This window comes from Suillus subalutaceus (genome assembly GCF_016647625.1).
Source record: "Suillus subalutaceus strain FC151 chromosome Unknown DFJ58scaffold_10, whole genome shotgun sequence".
Lineage (NCBI taxonomy): Eukaryota > Fungi > Basidiomycota > Agaricomycetes > Boletales > Suillaceae > Suillus > Suillus subalutaceus.
In genome coordinates, this window is record NW_024540259.1 from 7,375 (window position 1) to 28,886 (window position 21,512).

A 21,512-nucleotide genomic window follows, 5' to 3' on the forward strand; every position below is an offset into this window, starting at 1 on the left:
CTTTTGGGTCAAGAATGTTCAAATATCATTGGCAATGCTAGCAAGTATGAATGAGATGAGAATGAAGCATATGTTGATACTAGACAGTACATACTCGTGATTAAGACTGGTGTTTGGGTCAAGACATGTTCAAATAACATCGATGACAATCATGATAGTCTATTTGAGAAGCAAGTATGAACAGTGAGACTGTGACAGAATGAAGTATATCAGTTGATGCCGGACAATACATACTGATGATTGACACTGCCAGGCGTCTGTGCTGCCTACATGGTTTGAACAATAGTTGGAGATAATCGATTTAGCACCACATGAATGGTATGTAACACCCATTCAAGAGTCGCAGGAGATCCTTGAGTCTACAGGAGCCAGTACTATATGACGGTAATTAGAATTGTCATCCCAAAGTGGTAACTTGGCTTACTCGTTCACAGTTCAAACATTAACATCGTTCATTGCTTATATCTATAGCACTGCACTATTTGAAGGGAGCCTTTTGAATGTGCTCTATCATGTCACCGTCTCCCAGTGAGTAAGTTTTGCAGCTGTCATCATGCATATTCATGATCCCAAGACAAGTGTTCTGAACTCCAAGATCTAAAGAATCGCACACGGCAAGTTTCCATCTCCCTTCTTGTATTAAAATTGTAAATACTGATCCTTTCACTACCAGCTATCATGGATGTCATTCCCACAAGCTACGGTCAGCTCATCTTACATTCAAGATCTTGCATGCCAATTTGCATGTCTAACTCCGATATGGTGGCGGTTATTGTGAACACCAAGATCTGAAGAATCGCACAGGCAGGCAGGATCGGATGGCTGTGACTAAAATGATACAGCAGCTTGGCGGGGGCAAGTCTGGTGCAGGCACGACGCTTAAAAACTCCATGGCTTTCAACATATTGAGTTACTCTGTAGAGCACGGTAATTCGTTTCATCTGTGAATCATTCTCGCTAACAAACGCGGATGTGTGCATATACAGAATTCCTCGAGCTTGGCCATGAACTTTTCAAAACAAACACCGACTTCTTACCCGGGATGCCTCTTTCCCGTAGTCCTCACTAATTTTCAGTGTGTTTGTACATCACGCCTTTTGTTCATTGCACAAGGGTGCAAACGGTGCTCGCAGCTACCCTCACTCAGTAACTGCCTTCTCAAGGAAGGGAGTGAGAGTTGGAGAGAAGTCGTGTTAGTAAACAGCATGCCATGTAAAAGAACGAAGAGTCAAGTACAATGAGTATGATAGTGACTAGGCATGACAGTTACCAATGAATCGCAGTTCCTATTACAAAGGTGTCAGGAATCTGACTATGTCAGATTTTTCAATTGCCTTCCTCAGCACTCTCTCCCCAACCTCAAGACTCACCTTGAAAAAACAGCATTGGTAATTCCTTTCACCATGGGCACATAATCCCTGAAAAGAAAATTAATTAATGTTGAGGCGTTAAGATAACGATAACCTGCAACTTACTCAGCACTGAAAACCCTGGTAACGCCCACTTGTGACACAGGTGAAGGGCGGAGGAGCATTAGCATCTGCTGGTTATTGTACAGCATGCCACGATAGAAATAAACGTGGCAATCATCTGCAATAGTATTAGTGACTTTTGCATACCTCGCTCCTCATAGAAAACAATGTCGTCACAGTCCTCAGCAGGCGCGTAATGCGTGCACCAACGGTAGTACGTATGTCCTGTTTATGTCCACAAAGTTAGTGTTGATGTATTGCAAGGAACACATGGCCTAGATAGTACATCTGAAACCAAAGTGAGTCTCGTACAAAGATAGAGGATAGTACACACCATTGATGTCTTCTGTCAGGTCGTTCGGGTCGACATTCAAGCCATGACAAACTGCAGGCACATAGGAGGACTCGGAAGGTGTGGTACACGAAGTCGGAAGCTATGGGGACAAGTGACCCAATGATTCCTAAGTCAATGAAAGTGAGACAGGCAGATGATTCAATTGAGCAACAGAGAAGGGACTCATGAATGACTCGCGACATCATCCTCCAGACTGAGTGCAGGCCTGTAGCCAGATCTGAACCATGTAGGTAAATTGGCGGGATGGTTTATGATGTGAAGCTAGAGGATGAAAGCAATGTATCTCAGCCTTAAATACAGGTAACCATGGAACTCACAAGTGGTGTAATGCATGTAGCTTCGAAATTGCATCAAAGTCCATACGGCAGAGTCGGGAAATGCATTCTTACTATATAATGCATTGATAGGCGAATGCATTATAATACTATGCGGTATTGATAGCCAGATTCAGACAAGTGACCCAATGATTCCTAAGTCAATGAAAGTGAGATGATTGAGTGATAGAGAGGGACTCACGAATGACTTGGACATCATCCTCCGGACGGAGGTGCAGCCTGTAGCCAGATCTGGAACCATGTAGGTAAATCGTCAGGGATGGTTATGATGTGAAGCTAGAGGATGAAAGCAACATATCTTAGCCTTAAATACAGGTAACCATGGAACTCACAAGTGGTGTAATGCATTAGCTGCGAAATTGCATCAAAGTCCATACGGTGTCTTAATAACCGAGGGTCTTATATGAAAACGTGTAAGAATTGTAATGACACCACAATTACACTGGATAAGACTTCTTGCCAGTCCTCGATTAACACGGTCTAACGACTTTCTTCTTTCGTGTAGATACGTGTGAGTCTTGGGAGGCTCGCTAAACCAATCAGTCAGATTAACTTAGCCGGAGCTTTATTATCTCTGATTTAAACTATGGGATTGTCTAGGATATACCGTCTAGACACTTGAACTGGTTTCCTGAATATATGGTTAACTGTTGAGAGCTGGTCTCAAATGTGACTACTTGGACCAAAGCTCGTGTTTGGTCAATATACAAATACCTGGTGAGAACGCTGTGTCTCACAATAATAAACAACAATGACCAAAGCTCGTGTTGGTCAGTATACAAATACTGGTGAGAACGCGGTCGCACAAATAACAACGTTGACCAAAGCTCATGTTGGTCAGTAAACACTACGTGTGAGAACACTTGTCTCACAAAACTTGGGTTTCTATCGCGAGAAACTTACGTAATCTCAAGGGAAACACTTTCCCTGCACTTGTCTGGACAGTTCTTACAAAGGAATGGGCTTTGTAAGCAGCATTTGTTCAGACTGAAGCTTCTTAGGTGAGAGTTCAATTGGCTCAAGTGGGAGTTCTTGAATGCAACAAGTTGGGAGATCTATTTTTTGGGGGAGAATGGGCTCTTCTTATATACATTTTGTGTGGAATATTATGTAAGTAAAAAGGTGATGTAATGACTTCAGAATGTGGGAAGAATATTCCAAAAACTGGAGCAGAATGTTCTAGCAGGTGCAAAAAGAACATTCCAGAATATTCATGGTGGGATAATGACATCATTCTGAGTCACTATGAGTCACTATGAGTCATTATGAGTCATTGGAATGTTCTAGCAAATTCCATGGAACATGACATCATTATGACATCACTATGATATCATATCTTTCAAACCAAAATAACCTGCAGGAGTGTAGGTGAAGTCCTATGACATCATTATGACGTCATACCCTGTAGGTACAATTTTATGAAGCATCTGATTAGTCAGAGCATCCTAATAGAAAAGCAAAGTAAAGAAACACTAGAGAAAACAACTCAGAATAATGGAACAATAATAGTACACAATACGCGGGCTTTTTAGATAGGTTTTTGTTAGGCTTTGAACTTTTCTCTATGGGTTTCTCTAGCCCAAAGTGAATAAGCCAAATGAAAGGCAATACATTAACCTTCATTTTGCTTCTCATATCAACTAGGTCGTTATGTGATTCCCATCTCACATATGACTTTTCTTCAAAACATGGTGGATTCATGAATCGCTGAGGGAAAACTGAAACTATTGGACCAAGGTTTGATACCAAGGTATGGGTTGACTAGTCTGAGGACTAAGCTAACAGACTTTGTCTTTTAGGGGGATACCTAGTAGTCATGTTCATGCATGATTCCCAAATCATGCAGGACAACAGCAGAGTCGGAAATGCATTACTTACTATGTAATGCATTAATAGGCGTAATGCATTATAATACTATGCGGTATTGATAGCCAGATTCAAGCACTGGGAAGGACTGACTGCTCGATTGGATGGAATGGGATACATTCTGGAAGCTCTGAGACAAGAGTGGGAAGGCTATAGCCCGGTTCAGTCTTTTCTTGGAAATTTGTTCTCACAGTTCATGAATGTCTCATACCTACTACAGTATACACGTACTACTACTCGAGTGCATTATGAGTGCCAGTGAGGGTAGTCCTACCAACTCAATTAATTACCAAGCTGGCTTATTCCCTGCTCCTTCACTGAAGAATCTGAACCGGCGAAAACGAGTGAAACTCAATGTGTATACACCTCCCAATGCTGGTGCACCAAGTGTGCACGCCGTGTACACGTTCGTCTCACAAAGTCAAGGCTTTACTGCACGAAGTTCACATGTTCTCAGTTTGCCGGCCTCATCTGAACAACTGGTCAGTATGAGATTGGAGGAAGAGGCCGGATTAGACTATGATGGACATTACTCCCCAGAAGGGCAGGAACCTGGCCTAGAAATTGAAGCTGAGGCTGCCAACAGCAATAGGCGGAAGCGCAGTGCAGGAGTAAGTATTTTCAATGACTTGGCCTGCATGTGTACATGTAGGTTGAACACTGACGCCCTATCTATCCAGGATCACCCACTCTTGACATGGATCAAGGGACCGGGACCATTTTTTACAGGAACTACTACAACATGAGGGCCGCGGGGACTATGTATACGACACTATCTGCAGAAACTGTCACTCTGGCACTCCACAATTCCGCTGTAAAGATTGCTTCAGCACAGAGCTGTGCTGCCATGATTGCGTTATCGCAAGTCATACTAAAAATCCTTCGCATAGGATCAGGTGAGAGGCTATCAAGCAGATAAATGTTACATGTACTTAGAATGATTCTCAACAGGAGTGGACAGGCTCTTACTTTGTGACCATCTCACTGAAGACGCTAGGGTTGCGTGTGCAGCTCAGTCATCCAACAGGTGAACGATGTCTGATGCCAGAAAGGGCCTACAATGACGATTTCACTCTCATCGATACCAATGGAATCCACGAGATCGGCCTTGATTTCTGTGGCTGTGAGACCGCACAGACACATACAATACAGTTACTTCGTACAGCTTGGTTCCCGGCAACAACGACTGATCCACGTACCGCTGCCACTTTCTGAATCCTCGAACAATATCACATTCGTCGTTTGAATCAAATTTTCAGGCTATGAATTTTATCACGCTGTTGCACGACTCTCAGACAACACAGGACTTCACTCACAAAAGGTATGTGTTCTACCTCCTTACTCTTGTTCAAATATCCAGCTCACTCGTGTCATCAGGATTGTTATGAAGCCTTTATGCCGATAGTGCGCAAGTGGCGACATCTAAAAATGCTCAAGCGGGCTGGCCGGGGATATGATTCTGCTGGTGTGGAGGGTACTGGACATGGTGAGTGTGCTGTGATATGCCCAGCTTGTCCGCAACCAGGAAAAAACCTACCTGATAATTGGAATGATGCACCGAAAGGAAAATGGTACAAGTGGTTGCATCCATATCTATACTCACTTGGCTGACTGATGACTAGTTGGTTGTATGGTCTCTTTCTAGCAATTGATGCGAACTTTCGCCTCAAAAGGCGCATGGTATCTAAAGACAGCGTGGACCCTGGCCTCAGTCACGGATGGGCTTATTTCGTCGAGGAGACCGCTTACAAGGCATATCTACAAACCTACAGTGGCAACCCGCAGGAGGTGAGCTTTTATTGTATTCACCTACATATTTTACTCTGACCGCTATATACACAGAAAAGTACATGTTCATCCCATAATGCGGTGAACATGGCAGACACGAAGGTATCTCATGGTCTAGCTGCCACAGGAGTTGGGACCGTTGATTGTGCACGACACAACATGAAGTTGCCGAATGGCGTTGGCGATCTACAAAAAGGCGAAAGGTATTTATTAAACCAACTGGCAGTTATTGATGATACTGACTGAACTTAGATACATGAATATGGATTTTTTGTTCTTCTCGACCCTCCGTGGACGCTGCATCGACACACTCAATGTCTCGTACAACATCGCTTGCCAGTGGCACAAGAACCTATGGCAGAGGATGTCAACAATGCCACTCGACCTCCATCTAGACCATCTGGCGACATTCGTTAGATTTTTCGTTCCAAAATTTCACCTCCCCACACACATTCTGACATGTCAGACCAAGTTTTCTTTGATTTTTCGAAGTATGTTGGACGCACTGATGGCAAAGCACCTGAACGCGGATGGTCAAATATCAACCCTGTGGCCTCTAGTACCAAAGAAATGGGGCCAGGCTCACGGAGAGACACACTCGACGACCATTTTGGTGACTGGAACTGGAAGAAGGTTGTGGGACTTGGTATGTTTTGGCTGCAACTTGGTACTGACATGTATGATATTGTATTTGCGACAGGTGCCACACTCCTTCGTAAAATGATCGAGGCCAAAGAGGAACATGAGGCGCATCAAACAGCATTCCAAGAACTTGATGAGGCTCTGGCGCCAGAGACGACGGAGGCCTGGAAGGTTGAAATCGAATCCTGGGAGGAGAACCCAAACGATTCATCAGTCACAAATCCATTTGAAGCAAAGGTTATTCGTGAGTAGCACGCACTAAATCCGATCATGGGGAGCTACTAATGACTCGGGTTACAAGCTGTTACACAAGCTGCTGTCTGGCTCAAACTTGCCCAACTTGAGGCATCTGAGCTCCATCAAGGCACTGACACTTCGATGCACGCTGATGTGTCCCCAAGTATATTCATCGCATTGGGGATTGACCTAGAGAACGAACAGTATGTAGTATTATCTGACTTAATTTTCATTCTATTCATTTCTTTGTAAACAGGCGTCGTTTGAAAGTAGATATCATGAAGCAGGGTCTGCATGCCACAGATACGCAAATGGGCATGGTCCAATGACTGCGGAATGCATTACAATGCAAAATTGATACTTGGAAGTGCATTCAAGCTCTCTACACCCCTGCAGTACAGCTCTTGGAATCCAGGGTCCAGCCGCCTTCCCACAGCACCTCAGACACAATCAATCCCGAGGATTCCCAGCTCTGACTCCCATCCGCTCTGTGCAGCAAGCCTATACCTTGTAATCCCCAACTCCTCACCATCGAATGGGAATTACGACACGCTCAGGCCAGAGACGCCCTCGAGGAAATCAGACAAAGTCTTCGCCTGCGGGACTACATGTATACCTTCAAGAGGGACTGGATACGTGGCCAAAGCTGTGAATACTCGGGCCCAGAACGCCCTCAGTCGCAGTTGAAGCCAGGGCAACAGCTGCAGGAGAGAAGTATTGTGCAGCTCGCATGGCTCTCTCATCTCTTGCGCACGTACTTGGACATGTTGGCTGGGATAACAAATACAGGGTTCTTGAGAGGAAGGACGATATACGCAGGGATGTCAGTTCCAAAGCGAGGGGAAAGTGAAGGTCGAAGACAGTTATCGTGGATATGGCTGGTTGAAGGAGTCGGGGATGATGAAGATGAAGTGGTACAAGATAGTAAGCTGGAGTGTGAGTCACGACAGAAAGACGCTAATTTTGCCAGCAGGTCTCAGAGTCGAATGGTGCAAAGCTCGTGCAAGATCCATGCGATGGGCAGAAGAAGTTGAGCTACTTCAGGAGGAGATGCGCCGGGTGTCCTGCTTTCTTAGGTGGCACGCATCATGGTGGAAGAAGAAGATTGTGGAACACACACTTCAAGTTGGAACCACCGCTGACAATGAGGGTCTAAGCGCCTATGCTTATCGTCAGGCTCAGCTCAGAGATGAACTCGCCCACTGTTTTGAGATCAAGTGGGCAGCACATCTCCCACTGACTGCAGCCTGTAATACTACGTGTCCAGCAGATAGTGAAGCCGAGTTAGATCTCTACCTTCCTGAATTGTTACTTCCTTAATATCCAATCTTATACGCAACGTTGTAACCTAGCATGCACTGCCGCTGGCTCATATCAATCGAGAATGTATTTGTGGCTCAAGAGTCAAGTGTGCCTGGTCTGGCTCTTGTGGTTATCGTGAGTTAATGCATTTGTTTGTCTTGTAGTTACAAAGGTTAATGCACTAACCCTCACTTGTAACTACAACGGGTATTGCATTACTCCTACACAAAGTTGTGGGTATGTAGACATTCAAGTTGGACTCTTTGCATGTTTAGTACCTTACCTCTGGCATGCAGAACCATGCTGGATCCCTGGTCTGACTGGATATCTGGATACGGAGACAAGCACCAGACTATGTGTAGCGTTTGGCTTGCTAGCTATCACTGAGTTACGTTCGTATCGGGAGCTGCTGCTAACACAAGCTTGAACTGATTACATTCCCAAATCCCATACGTCCATACAATTTCAGAAATATTGACGTTTCTGCTGTATCGCACCATCAAGAGTCGTGGAGGGTGGGGGATTGACAATCGTCTTATGGCCAGCCTCTTGCAAGATAATCTGCTGTATTGTAGTTGCGGCTTTGGTTTGTGCCCGCAGATCAATAAATATCTCGCATATTTACTTTCTGACTGTTGCAGCCTTTTCTCTTAGTGTCATTCTCACCGCAATTCTTCTTCCAGTAGGTTTTTGTGTACGTTCGAAGCTGCTCCATTAACAAGAGACGTAGATTCCAGTTGGACACATGCTTGCAGAGTTTGTCCATTCTCACTTTGGAGGAAGTAAGGTTACTTATTACACAGCAGATGTCAGGTTGTTGTTCAAGCTCTCTTGGTTACACGGATGCACAGGGGCTTCTGGAGATCGAACCGTCTCAATGCTTCCTATGGCATCTCCACAGATACCTCTCTCTCAACGTGGATGGAAAGAACCCCAGATATTGCATTGATGGTGTACTCCGAGAGCTGAAAGTGGACGATGGACGGACATATACACAAGTCTGTTGGACATAGCCCACTGCATGTACCATCGTTCTTTAATTACCCTATATAGTATCCCGATTACTCCCAAAACGCTCCCTTACTTACATAATAGTACTTTCTTCGTCGTTTTCCCTCAGTCTTCTACACGAGACTAAGGATACGTTCGTTCATTCATAGCTTCACTCATACTGACTTAGTATTGTAGACTAATCATGCCTGTGTCTGATAAACCCATCAATCAGTGTGCTTACTCACTTACATGCAGTATCGCAACATGATGTGTCACACATACTGACATGCTACATGTAAGTGAGTAAGAGAATTTCTATGATGTACATACTACATACTGCCATCATACAGGACTCGCACACTCCTCCACTATCAGAGTCCTCCCTGGTGACATTGATATAACAAATTTGACTGGGGACGAACTCCCGGCCACAATCTATCCTTTTCGTTGAATGCCTTTTGCTTCGGTTTGTCTTCTCAAGCACGTCGCATTGTTTCCCTCGACAAGGTGACTTGGTTTGGCTCGAGACTACAATACCAGTATATATTACCTCGTTCATGTGTTTGTTAAAATGAACCCAGTCTGATCAAAAAGTTACATCCTATGGGTCCCCCCAATGCAGATATAACAACTTGGTGGTGAAATTTTGTAAGTGTCGCGATCATCGCGTGTATGACACCACTGACAGGCTGTTCACCGTCCGTGTTCATCACAAACGGCTTTAGGGACCCGGAATCCAACAAGGTTCTGCCATACTATTACCAACAGCCACATTTAAAACCCACACACAGTGGCGACCTCTGTCCGAGCACCACAGACACGATCTGGAGCATTTTTGCTGTGTACTGTGTACACAGGCTTTCGAATAAGTTTCGTGAAAGACCATGATACACGAGGCACTTCGCTAAGAAAAATCGCCCCGAGACAGCGGAGGGGAAAGATGTCAGCCTGCCAGGGGTGTTTACGGACTCACCGGAGAACTTCAGAAGTCAGGCCAGTTAAATCAGGTTGTGTAAGTCTCCCTGAGAGAAATGTAACGCACGAGGCACTTAGGTACCCGCAGCACCAACCGCAAAAAATACGATTAAGCGCAAGGCACATCTTTGAATTAATACCCACGATTGATGTCAATGGCTAATAGCTACACACCGGTGTTACCGTCAAGAAACAGCTAAGGAGAGCTGAGGATGTAGAACGACTGCGAAGGATGGAAGCCAACGGATGTGTTTTCGATAAACTGGCATTACGTGGATCTCGGATTTCGATCAAACTTAGGAAAGACAGGACACTGTGCAGCTGACAGGATCTTCTCGCGTTCGGTAAATATTGAACCGAGACCGTCCGCATTGCTACACCGTGACGGCAGCCGTTATAATAGCTTCAAGTCGAGTCGAGCGGAAAGAACTCACCGGTAAGAGATTTTACACTGCACTTCATCACCATGAGTTGTACCTGTCAGGGTGGAAATCTTGCCAATCTTTGTAAATCCCGGGAAGCGAACAACAGCATTTACACAAAACGGCCCGGGACGCCTGATTCAAAGGACACACCTGGCGCAGACGCCTGCAGCTGCAGGCAGGGCGTACGAACTTTGAAGGACTCGGAGAAATCTTATTGCGACATAGCTGAACAATAACTGTACAATGCACATACATCATCCGATGCATGGTACTGGAGGCAAGCTTCAAGTTGTACTGGATCTTGCAAAGACGCTCGCGGCCTTTACTAAATACCTCAAACACACGTACTGGTAAGCGTGGGTCGTACTTACACAAGCAAAGTGTAGCCGAGACGATTCACGAAAGCATGGACCCATTCTCGCCTTCGGTCATCTGTGTATGTATTCCAATTTCACCAGTATACAATACTACTTACTCAACGTTTAACAATAGAAACGATCTACGTAAGTCAACCGGAAACCCGAAGTTGGCTACGAAAGGGTGAATAAATGGACATTATAATGGTCCATGATGAGAAAGAAATGTGTCGCAGGAGAGCAGACGTACAGGTGTTAGGATGACACCAGAAAAGAAGGGAAACGAGAACTGACAATAAGGAAAACAGATAAGACAAGCAGATAGTGTGTTTAGAATATATTTGGGATGAATGTTCTGTATTCTTGTCAGTAAATGAGGACAAGAACTAGATGGGTATACACTTACACTGCACTCATTCCAATCGCGAATGCCGCGACGCCCCATGCAAATGATTTTTGCCTTGGCTCCAGATGGAACCTTCCAACCCGTTTGTTTGTTGCAATTTGCCTTTCCTGCACTTCTGGTTCCTTAAACTGGAACGTAAATTCTGTACTCTCATCTTCATCATCCCTCGCGCGCTTTAATGTGTCGGCCTCCATCAATGGCACATCTCTCTCTGCCTTCAACCGCTCAATCAATTCCTTCTGCTCGGCTATGTCCTGAGACATATTTGGGTGCGTAATTTCAATTGTCTCCGCCTCCTCTTCCACAACAGTCTCGTCGGATCCCCCTGGAGTAGTAACCTCGATAATCCGCACAGCTCGCGCAGATGACTTGGGCTTGGGAGATTTGGTCGTTGGCGAAATAGGTGCCGGTGAACGACGTGCCGGCGAGCGAGGCGCCGGCGATCTGGGCTTGACGGGTGATCGAGACGGCAGGGAGACTGGGACAGGTGCTGGACTCTTTGTCCGCGCCGATCGGCGCGGAGGAGGTAAGGTGGAAGGCGCAGGATCTGCTACCGGTACAGGAGAAGTTTCCCGCCTGCGTTTCGGGGTCGGAAGTGTGATTGACGGAGCAGGAGTCGGGAGTGTACTACTCGCAGCAGGAGGCGATCTCGGCGTCGCTTTAGGTGTTGTTTTTGTCGAAGAGCGACGATAGGCTGCAGAGGGGTCGGGGGTGGCCTTGGCGACATGAGGAATGACGCCGCCCAAACCATATGTTTGTGCAAATTCAGGAAGGAGAGCAACCTCAGCGCTGACCCATGTTCCGGCAAGACGCACGATAGAAGGTTCCTTAGCGGAGCCGTTATTCCCAGCGAGATCGTAGGTATCCTTTACCCAGACAGTTTCGCGACGTTCATCAGCTTCAGAAGCAGTAGGGAAGGCGGCCCGGAACATAGTAGTCAGACTGATGGCACCCGTATCAAAACGTCTCAAGATGAAAGCATGACCGCCGGGCTAGAAAAGGTTGATCTATCAGCTATTATCAAATTGGATTTAACCGAACATACTGTAGGAATCTTCATGCGCCCTACCTTGGGAGGGGTCAGCTTGTGATAAGGATGAGATAATCAGTATACGTACCAAAACCTCATGGCCATCACGATCAAGCGACTGATATTTAACAGGGGGCAATTTAGAGAGGTCGACTAGGCGAGGGTCAGGATGGAGACAAGCATTATAGAAAAGGACTTACGAGAAGCGATATGAGGATTCTGGTGTTTGAATGGAAGTTCAGGCCGTGGTGGCAATATTGTTGGGGGCATCGTACCACGGTGACAATCAAGTATTGACAAGTTAGAAGAGATACAAGTCAAGTCAAGTCAAGACTTGGGAAAACAAACCAGGACCAGCTGCAAATATAAAACGTTCAAACTTGACTGTCACGTTTAAAACGCGCCGTGTGAAAAATCAACACTTCCCATGTGGCTGTGTAAACCTCTAGTTTCGCACTCCGCTTTTGTTCTATGCTCTTGTTCATGGACCATTATATAGTGGTTGTGGACGTGGTCACCAGCTTCGATTCTCAGATGCTGACCATCATGCTGGAACACAATGGCGCCCGCGCGTACTCTTGTAATCAGCCTATTCACAATCATGGATACCGAATGCTATGAGTTTCATCCACAAGTCAAATGGCCACACCTGGTTACAGGCTTTGGCTGCCTGTAATCACTTGTCGTCATTGCGCGGTCTCAAATTGTTACCAAGTCCTGACCCACGGTGAAGTCTGCGCATTGTGGGCCAGAGGTTGGACAATGTCAAGTTTGGGGTCGGACCCACCCAACGACAACGACTGAGTGGATAATAAATGATATCATTCTGCCTGTAACTACCAACCATCTATCAATAAACCGGAAAGCGAATGAAACATGCACATTCATATACAGAGATAACACATACGTACGACACGCTGATTTTTCCGTTTGTCTCAGTCAACTCATAAAATTTCAGGCCGTCCAACCAGTGCCTCCACAAGGTCCTTAATCTCCGCCCACCAAGCTGTTTTGCCTCTGCGGTTCTTCATATCTGCGTGTTGCACCATCTCCTGGACCGGCACCCATTCAAGAGTGGACCCTTGTATCGTGATAACCGCAGCGCTTTCAGGTGGCGCCTGCTTCACTTTGCCAACTTGTTTCAGCAGGGCATCATGATGGTCTTCAAGGAATGCCATGCATCGCAGAGATAGACGCGCAGCACGTGCGCGATCCATAGGTGACGGGACTCCGCCCTGCAAGGTGTGTCCAAGGGAGGCGGAACGCGAATCGAAGAGGTTACCACCTTCTTCCTTGAACATCTTCGTCACAACATCAGTGGTGTAGACTGTCGACGCGCACTCATTGCTGGGAAACCATCTCAGCAAGTTCACTGTTTGAATTTGAGCAGTAAAACCAACCGAATGACCATACGACCTTCACTCTTGCCCTTGGCGTCTAGCCCATAGCGAATCTTCAGGAATTTGACGTCCTGGCGAAGGGTATCGAGGTTCATGCCCTGCTCTGGAGTGTAGACAATACTGGCACCAGTCTGTAGGCGCATTCATCAGATTCATATTCTCCAAATATTACCAATAGACTACTCACTGCCAATGCGCCCATGGTGGCAAGGTAACCACACTTGCCTCCTTGCGTCTCAACCACAAACACCCGATTCCTACTTGCACTCGCACTCTGCTTGATCGAGTCGCATGCGTCAACAAGCGCATTCAAACTTGTGTCGCTACCCAAGCTGAACTCCGTCATTGGCACGTTATTAGATATCGTAGCTGGGAGATGAGCCATTGGGATATGGAATGCAGGGTAGTGCTTCCGGCCGGTCTCAAGGATCAGCAGCGCATTGAATGCCTCAAAACCGCCGATCATCAGAAGTGCGTGGAAGTTATGCTCTTGGAAACGTGCAGCCACTGCGCCGAGGTCAACATCTGGGAGGGTACGGTTTGTACCGAGCTCAGAACCGCCACGGGAGGTCCAGGCATCGACACCGAGCCAGGAAAGCTCGTGGATGTTGTCATCAAGCAGGCCGCGGAAGCCGTTGTGCACTGCAAGTGCGTGATGACCTTGCTTGACACAGTAACGTACTGCAGCTCGGGTGGCCGCATTCATGCCACCAGCAGGGGCACCCATGCTACGTAGAATGAGACAACAGTCTGTGAGATGTAGTATGCAAGGACGTACTGCATAATTGCAACACGCATTCTCTGTGTGGCAAGATATCAGATTAAGCTTGATAGGATATGATAAACTTACTCTGTAATGGGGCAGTTGCTTCTCTTTGAATAGCGTCGAGGTGGCAAAGAAGCCCTCCAAGCTCTGAAAAAACTCGGGGTCACGCATGGACATTGCTTTTGCAAAGTCCTTCGCGCCGATTGCATCAGCTACCGCACGGGTCATCGCGACAGCCTCCATGAGTGGCACACGGATTATTTTGTTCTCCCTTACACCAATCATGTACGAAGGAGTGTCGGGTGTAGCCTCTAAGAGTGCCTTGACGGCCTCCTCGCCTTGTAGTGTCGGCTGGATCGAGCTGCAATGAACAATAATGAATGAACGAGTCATGAAGACCTACCAAAATCCGATCGAAAGCGCAAGGCCTGCCACCACGCTGGGTGTGTCCAAGCGTTGTAACACGCGTATCGAGCCCAAGACGTTCAGTAAGGACATCTCTGACGTATTCTGCGCGAATAGGCTGAAGATCCGCATCGTGTGCACCCTCGGCGACAATGACGATTGTTTTACGCTTGCCAGCTTCCCTGTGCTGTAAAGGAGGCTTGAGACAATAACAGTGATTCAAAGGAATTCGACTTACGCCACGAATGGCTTCGCACAAGTCATCCTCCCAGGTTCCCCCAGGGATAGTTTGGGGCGGGCGTTCAGGGATAAAGATAAAGTCTGCTCCAGAACTAAACTACCATAAGCAGTGTATATCGGCAGTAGTCACAACGTACCTAACGCCGGCAAGTAAAGCGAGCCAGCCACAGTGTCTCCCCATCACCTCCAGTACAAATGCACGCGAATGACTCGCAGCAGTTGAATTAATGTTATCGATAGCTTCGCAGATACGGTGTAATGCTGTCGGTGCACCGATAGTCAGGTCTGTCATGCTCATGTCATTGTCAATCGAGCCAACAAGGCCAACGATCTTGAGATGTCCGTGCTTCTCTGCCTGCTCTTCTGTGATCATACCCTGAGTGAGCAGTTGTGACACGAGGGAAGGCCATTCGGAGCGAAATAGGTCGGCACCGGTTAGGGAACCGTCACCTCCACAGACGGCAAGAGCGTCAATTCCCTCTTTGATTAGGTTGTGAGCGGCAGACAGACGACCTTCTGGAGTACGGAAGGCTGCCGATCGAGCTGTCCCGATGAGAGTACCACCCTGCCCGGTAATCATCAGCACACATGCGTTGTTGGGGAACATGCACATACGCACCTCAGCAAACCAGCCTCTGACATCATCCCACCCCACACGAACGATATATCGACCTTTCAATGTGCGACCATGGTGATGATCACCCGTTCCATCTCGTAGAAGGTCGCCATCTCCAAAACGGAGGTTCTGCGTGAGATTAGTGGGTACTCCTCGATGAGCACATTTTAATGCAGATGCATCAGCTGGAAGGTCTGCATGGATTGCATGTGCCTGTGTGTTGCCCCTCACAAGCCCCTCATATCCTTCCCGTACGATCCATGTTTCGCAGCCTCTGTCACATAAATGTTGATGGAAATTGAATACGATGAAGACGTGGGAATTGGAACACACCTCAAGATGCCGATCTTGACGATGGCACGGACGACAGCGTTCATGCCAGCGCTGTCGCCTCCCGAAGTAAGGACTGCAAGCTTCATTTTGCCTGTGGATTGGGACATCGCGGGCGCAGCAGATGAAGATGGTATTTAAGGTGCTTGGCGGCGATAGTGAAATATTAGGTATGTGGGCCGATCCAGTGTCGTACTATGGCTGTATCAACTAACAGTCGCAGGGCTATGGCAAGCTAATCCAGGTCACCAACCAACTAAGTACATATCGTATGATATGCGGTCGGACTCAGAACCGACTTGGACGTTTTCGGCTGTCATTTCGGATTAGCCTATTTGGTTTATTTCCCCGATTTATCAAACGTTCGTCGATGTTCAATGTTCAATTAATCGGATAGGCATCGTCAAGACTGGCTCTACTGTAGTGCGGGGCCATGAACCTTCTGGACGATTTTCTTTTTGCAGGCTGCGACGGCATCATCCTGGATCGGTCAGGGTATCGCGACGCTCACGCGCACAGCCTGCTCCCTTCAGTGAAAACCTTAACTGCTCAGGCTAGTCTTCTTTGATGTGACTACGAGTGAGTCTTCCGTTGCGGCATTGCCATCTCATACTAAGAGCGGCCTGAAGTTGCAGCTGCGCGAGCACAGAACGTGTCATAGCATGCAGTACGAATCGTGGCTGCCTGCAGTACCACTATCCTTTGTCTAATATACTATCAGCGCCATCTCCATCTCTTCATACGGATGGGTTGGGCTGATGCTTATGGTATAATCCTACCTCAGCTGGCTAAAAAAGTGGCGGTGGGCGCGCCTCCTCAGTTGTACTCACACAACAGATCCTTCCTTCAAGTCCCAAGCGTTTACTAAGTATATCATTCTGAGCGGACTTCTGCGATTGGTGAAACTTCATAGACGGTGGTTCGTCTTGCTGCTACGCTAAACGGAATTGCTCCTCATAAAACCGAACGCACTATGGTCACTTGCATCAAAATCGTTCCCAATCAAGGGTGGAAATCAAGTTTGTTGGGCCATGCGTTAGGTTCAACTTGTCCTGCTTCCTTTTTCATCATCGAAAGTGCATTCTCAACACAATTCTAACATGCACCTCCTCTATTCGAAGAGTCGGGCATTCGATAGTGCACTTACTACTTGAACGGAAAGAACACTCCAAAGATGTTCAATGACAAACCCTGCCCCTTTTCCGTATCCTGCTGAGAGGAGTAAGGTGGCTGCAACAAAACATGAATAACAGCGAGTGTCGATATAGTTGGAGGACAATGGGGAGATGTACAAAGAAGAAGATGCCAACATTAGGAGTGCTGTGATGGTGGCAAAATACCGTACTTCTGCAGCCGAATCAGAATGACACTCAATCGTAGCCCAAGTCCAGCAGCAGATAACGGTAGCTTACTGTTGCGATCGAGTTTCACTTCATACCTAAACACACGACATCAGTGGTCTCAAGGCAGCCTATTGAACAAAGGGAACAGCGGGGACAATCACGTCTGACTTAATATAACCGTCAAAGGTCTTGCAATCTGAGTTCCAGCAGTAATGGATAACTACTGGTAGGCTTACTTTCCAGTTTGTACAACTGAAATGGTGCGACGCCTCCGTAGGGGGTCATAATTAGGCACCAAAAATACTTGGATACTCATTATGATGATATCTGGGTGATGAACCAGTCAGTACGACGAATTCAGGGTTGTTCAGCAACTCCAGTGGAATCGATGGGAAGAAGGCATGATGTTATGCATTGACATTGGGATCCAGGACTGATTAATGATTTGTAAGCATCTTTGTGGTCAGGGCAAGACGAAAAGCAGTTGAACTTAGGGGCTACAAGTTAAATACGCGGAGTATGAAAGTGTTTATCGATGTGAAATCGTTTTGTGGGGGCTAGTGCACCGTGAGTGCAAACTTCAAATTTGGCTGACACTTACTATGCGCGGACGACGCCGTCCTTGTTCGTTCACTCGGACAGTGCAGGGCCTGCAGGCTGCACAGTATCATGGACCGAGTACTAATTATTCGCGAATTTGAAGTCAGCGCGCGTGCAACGTGCATGCCCTCATTTTCGCTTCTTCAGCTGGGATCCGAGCAACGGTCCTTCTCAGCTTATTTGTAACTCTCCACATATCCCTCTTCACCCTCTGTTGGTCATGGCAGCTGGTGAACTCTCCATTACAGCGCGGTACGCTCGTCATCTCATCCGCGAGAGCATATCTCGCCAACTTTGTGCTTTCCGTGAGTCCCACGATACAGAACCATCCATTCATCTCCCAGGTCTAGGTGGTACCTGCTCGAACGATGCCTTATTTGGCACCAATAGTGCTTCTGAAGAAGGAGCTCATCTAGATGTCAAATTCTGTATTATTGGTGCCGGAGTAGCTGGGCTGTATATTGCCATGATTCTGAAAGAACTTGGTATACCGTTTGATCTCGTGGAAGCCTCGGATCGCGCCGGGGGACGCTTGTATACTCATAGATTCAGCGAGGCTCCTCATGACTACTATGATGTAGGGGCGATGCGTTGGTCCGAAATTCCGATGATGAAAAAGTAAGCAGGGCATTTTGGTACTGAACTTAATTCTAATATGACATCAGAGCACTTGCTCTATTCGAAGAGTTGAATGTTCCCTTAATTCCTTACTACATGAATGGTAAGAATACTCCGATGATGTTCAACAACATTTTGGGTCCGCCTATAGACGTTTCGGAGTACGACCCATTCAAGTTCAGCGTCACGAATGGCGGTATGGTCCCAGACAAGTATGAGGCCATTCTACTCATACGAGCGGGGCGCTAATATTTGAGGTCAGGTATGTGGCTATTGGAGTACAGAAAATCCTTCAGCAAGCATCAGCACCCTACCTGCAGCTTTTGAAGGAAGACTTCGAGCAAGGTTTCAAAAAACTCATGGAAGTAGACGACTACTCTATCAGGGAATACCTGCGCGTGTACATGTAAGTCATTGCCCCATAATTTTCCATCGTTTGTGTTAAATGATCACTAGGCAGCTTGATTATCACACCAGTAAATGGCTAGAGACAAATATTGCGTACGAGGTGCTTTGACTGCATCGCAAATTGCACTAAAGTTCGTATCAGGCCCAGCGACTTCTTTGACCAAGCTTTTACCGAGTATGTCATTCTGAACTCGGAATTCAACGATCAGAAGGACTATGGATGGAAGTGCATAGACGGCGGCTCGTCAGTTGCAATTTCTGCTATGCTGAACAGGATCACTCCCCATAAACCCGAGTATCGCACTACGGTCACTCGCATCGCTTTGAATCGTGTTCATGACAAGGTGGAAGTCAAGCTCGTTACTCTACCGGGTCAATCATCCGTGCGTCAGTATGACTCGGTTTTCAACACCACTCCCTTGGGTTGCTCACAACACATGGACCTCGTTGACGCCGAGCTGCACCCTGCGCAAAGAGATGCCTTGCGTTGTTTGCGATACGATACATCCTGCAAGGTCGCGATAAAGTTCAAGACGCCATGGTGGATCACGCGATGCGGCATAACAGAGGGTGGTACATCGTTCGGTGATATCCCTATCCGCACGTGTTGCTATCCGTCCCACAGCATCCACGATGATCCGAAAAAGCCAGCCGTGCTCATCGCCTCATATACAGTGGGTCAGGATGCCCAACGTATAGGTACTCTGATTAACCGGGACTCACCTTCTGGGGAGTCGCAGCTCAAGGAAGTCGTATTGCGAGACCTTGCATGTTTGCACGCCAGGTCTGGGATTACCTATGACTTTTTGGCAGCGGAGTACATCACACATCATGCATATGACTGGAGAAGTAATCCACTCTCTGGTGGGGCATTTGCGATATTTGCTCCAGGGCAGTTCAGTCACCTGTACCCGTACCTCACGCGTCCTGCTGCTGACGGCAAACTGCACTTTGCGGGGGAGGCCTCGAGTGCGCATCATGCATGGGTTGTGGGTGCACTCGAGTCCGCGCAACGAGCCGTGATACTCTCGTTGCTGAGATTCGGACGGCGGGACTTGGCAAAGAAGGTGGAAGAACGCTGGGGACCTTCGTCTGAGCTAGATTGGGAAGGACAGGAACCCGCATATGTGCAGGCGATGCTTGGTTGCTTGGAACCAAAGTGTGTAGCCACGACGGAAACCCTAGAGAGCCACAGCGACCCAAATGAGGATCATGGCGTCAAGGATGAAAAGTCTAGTGCTTCCGTCACTAATAGGCCTGACAGTGCCCTTAAGCTATCTGGGCGGTCAGAAGGATGTTGCATAGTATGATAGGTCTTGTTAGAAAGTTCGCCCGATCCTCGAGGGGTTGATATAGATGCAATCACCATTATTTTTATGACTGGAAAGATTATTGCATCTTCTCCCGATATCCTAATGTCCCCTGTCACTTGTACGATATCAAAACTGTTGTGTTTGAGAATGATCTCATTGAACAGGTACGACCTTATATAATTAGGGTAAGTCGTCAAGGTACAAGTCACGATAAGAAGTATATATAAGGTGGTCCAGGGAGATGGAGGTGTAACCTTTGAAATAGCTTCGAGTAGTAGCAGACGTAACCTTAAAAATATATTCAATGAGTAAATCTAAGTGTTGTCCTTGTTCATTCAAAAACTCCGAGCGTGCATATGCATCCCTCTCACCATCTCAGACTGTCACATCCACTTCCCCACAAATTCAATAAATACGCGTTAACCATATGGCGTGCACAACTCTCCCCTGGCTTGCAAAATCACGAAGGAGCCGGAGATGCCGATGCCGAGGACAAATTTGACCATAGGCACGCCGAAGCATGTGGAGAAACCTATAATTTAGGCGAAGAACTGAAGGCTGTGGTCAGGTGATGCGAGGGTGGGAGGAAAGGAAATAGACTTACAGCGGCTATGCTCGCGTTTGTTTTGCAGAGATCCGCGAGGGAGTTGCCCACCGCGAAGATTGTGAGACCAATTATTGCATCCGAGAGTCGAAAAACGAAACCAAATGTCTGTGTAGGTTGTTAGTACGATGAGATGTGTATATCCAAAGAGATGAAAGGATATGAACGACAGTAGCAAGATGCGGATTGAAGGGAAGAGAAAATATAGAACGGACCTGCAACAATATTGACAGCCACTTCTGTGATTGCCATAATCCATGCGATCACAACCAAGAAGCCCGTACTATACCGCGCCATACGTACAGCAGGGTGGTTTCTCAACAAAAAGGGAGAGGTGATAATGACAATAGAGACCAATCCAATGGCTAGAATAACAAGACAGAAGTAAGTGACTTCGACAACAGTCTTTGGGGCAGGATTGCGGTGGGCTGAGGCCTCGAAGACGCAAAGTACTTATATAAGTGGGGAAAGGCACGGCACAAGAAACCGATGTTATCATTGCGGTCAGACACGACGAATTACAAGGTCGGTCACGGTGTGTTGTCAGGGTGAGTTAGTATCGCCTCAGCCATTAATGGGCTGCAAGCAAGCAAGCTGGTCGTCTCTGCTCTGCGGCCCGGGATCAGATCTCGTTGGCGCCGTGTTAAGGTTAGGCACATAGCACTGAGCCAGTCCGTCAGCCACGCA

The 21,512-nt window shown here is 47.1% G+C and overlaps 6 protein-coding genes across 6 annotated transcripts; 2 read left to right on the forward strand and 4 right to left on the reverse strand.

The window, feature by feature from the left end:
• Positions 1–704: 704 nt before the first annotated feature.
• Positions 705–2,403, reverse strand: DFJ58DRAFT_837334 (uncharacterized protein; the record flags this gene model as incomplete). Its single annotated transcript, XM_041392368.1, has 9 exons — positions 705–788; positions 1,038–1,065; positions 1,371–1,418; positions 1,476–1,590; positions 1,620–1,697; positions 1,807–1,857; positions 2,145–2,215; positions 2,281–2,297; positions 2,344–2,403. The coding sequence occupies 9 exons, from the start codon at positions 2,401–2,403 to the stop codon at positions 705–707; spliced, it is 552 nt and encodes a 183-aa protein (XP_041248876.1).
• Positions 2,404–4,276: 1,873 nt separating this feature from the next.
• On the forward strand, positions 4,277–8,015 carry DFJ58DRAFT_852169 (uncharacterized protein; the record flags this gene model as incomplete). The annotated part of the gene is made up of 15 exons (XM_041393825.1): positions 4,277–4,639; positions 4,758–4,883; positions 4,980–5,223; positions 5,288–5,349; positions 5,406–5,599; positions 5,651–5,816; positions 5,871–6,019; positions 6,069–6,240; positions 6,309–6,462; positions 6,517–6,702; positions 6,760–6,898; positions 6,952–7,015; positions 7,196–7,343; positions 7,379–7,541; positions 7,646–8,015. 15 exons carry the CDS (start codon positions 4,277–4,279, stop codon positions 8,013–8,015), a joined length of 2,700 nt encoding a protein of 899 aa, XP_041248877.1.
• Positions 8,016–10,739: 2,724 nt separating this feature from the next.
• Positions 10,740–12,581, reverse strand: DFJ58DRAFT_763651 (uncharacterized protein). The gene is given in 6 exon segments (XM_041388626.1): positions 10,740–11,101; positions 11,153–11,567; positions 11,583–12,144; positions 12,198–12,221; positions 12,271–12,335; positions 12,383–12,581. The coding sequence occupies 6 exon segments, from the start codon at positions 12,450–12,452 to the stop codon at positions 11,077–11,079; spliced, it is 1,161 nt and encodes a 386-aa protein (XP_041248878.1). The 5' UTR covers positions 12,453–12,581; the 3' UTR covers positions 10,740–11,076.
• A 545-nt stretch (positions 12,582–13,126) lies between these two features.
• On the reverse strand, positions 13,127–16,028 carry DFJ58DRAFT_652756 (phosphofructokinase domain-containing protein; the record flags this gene model as incomplete). Its single annotated transcript, XM_041381705.1, has 10 exons — positions 13,127–13,529; positions 13,583–13,713; positions 13,770–14,310; positions 14,361–14,383; positions 14,433–14,699; positions 14,752–14,940; positions 14,992–15,085; positions 15,131–15,558; positions 15,613–15,883; positions 15,943–16,028. 10 exons carry the CDS (start codon positions 16,026–16,028, stop codon positions 13,127–13,129), a joined length of 2,433 nt encoding a protein of 810 aa, XP_041248879.1.
• Positions 16,029–17,855: 1,827 nt separating this feature from the next.
• Positions 17,856–20,336, forward strand: DFJ58DRAFT_763657 (uncharacterized protein). The gene is made up of 5 exons (XM_041388627.1): positions 17,856–18,500; positions 18,548–18,712; positions 18,763–18,906; positions 18,957–19,001; positions 19,051–20,336. Exons 1-5 carry the CDS (start codon positions 18,103–18,105, stop codon positions 20,216–20,218), a joined length of 1,920 nt encoding a protein of 639 aa, XP_041248880.1. The 5' UTR covers positions 17,856–18,102; the 3' UTR covers positions 20,219–20,336.
• A 25-nt stretch (positions 20,337–20,361) lies between these two features.
• Positions 20,362–21,379, reverse strand: DFJ58DRAFT_763659 (uncharacterized protein). The gene is made up of 3 exons (XM_041388628.1): positions 21,041–21,379; positions 20,826–20,933; positions 20,362–20,772 (listed from the first exon to the last, which is right to left on the reverse strand). Exons 1-3 carry the CDS (start codon positions 21,120–21,122, stop codon positions 20,627–20,629), a joined length of 336 nt encoding a protein of 111 aa, XP_041248881.1. The 5' UTR covers positions 21,123–21,379; the 3' UTR covers positions 20,362–20,626.
• Positions 21,380–21,512: the final 133 nt, after the last annotated feature.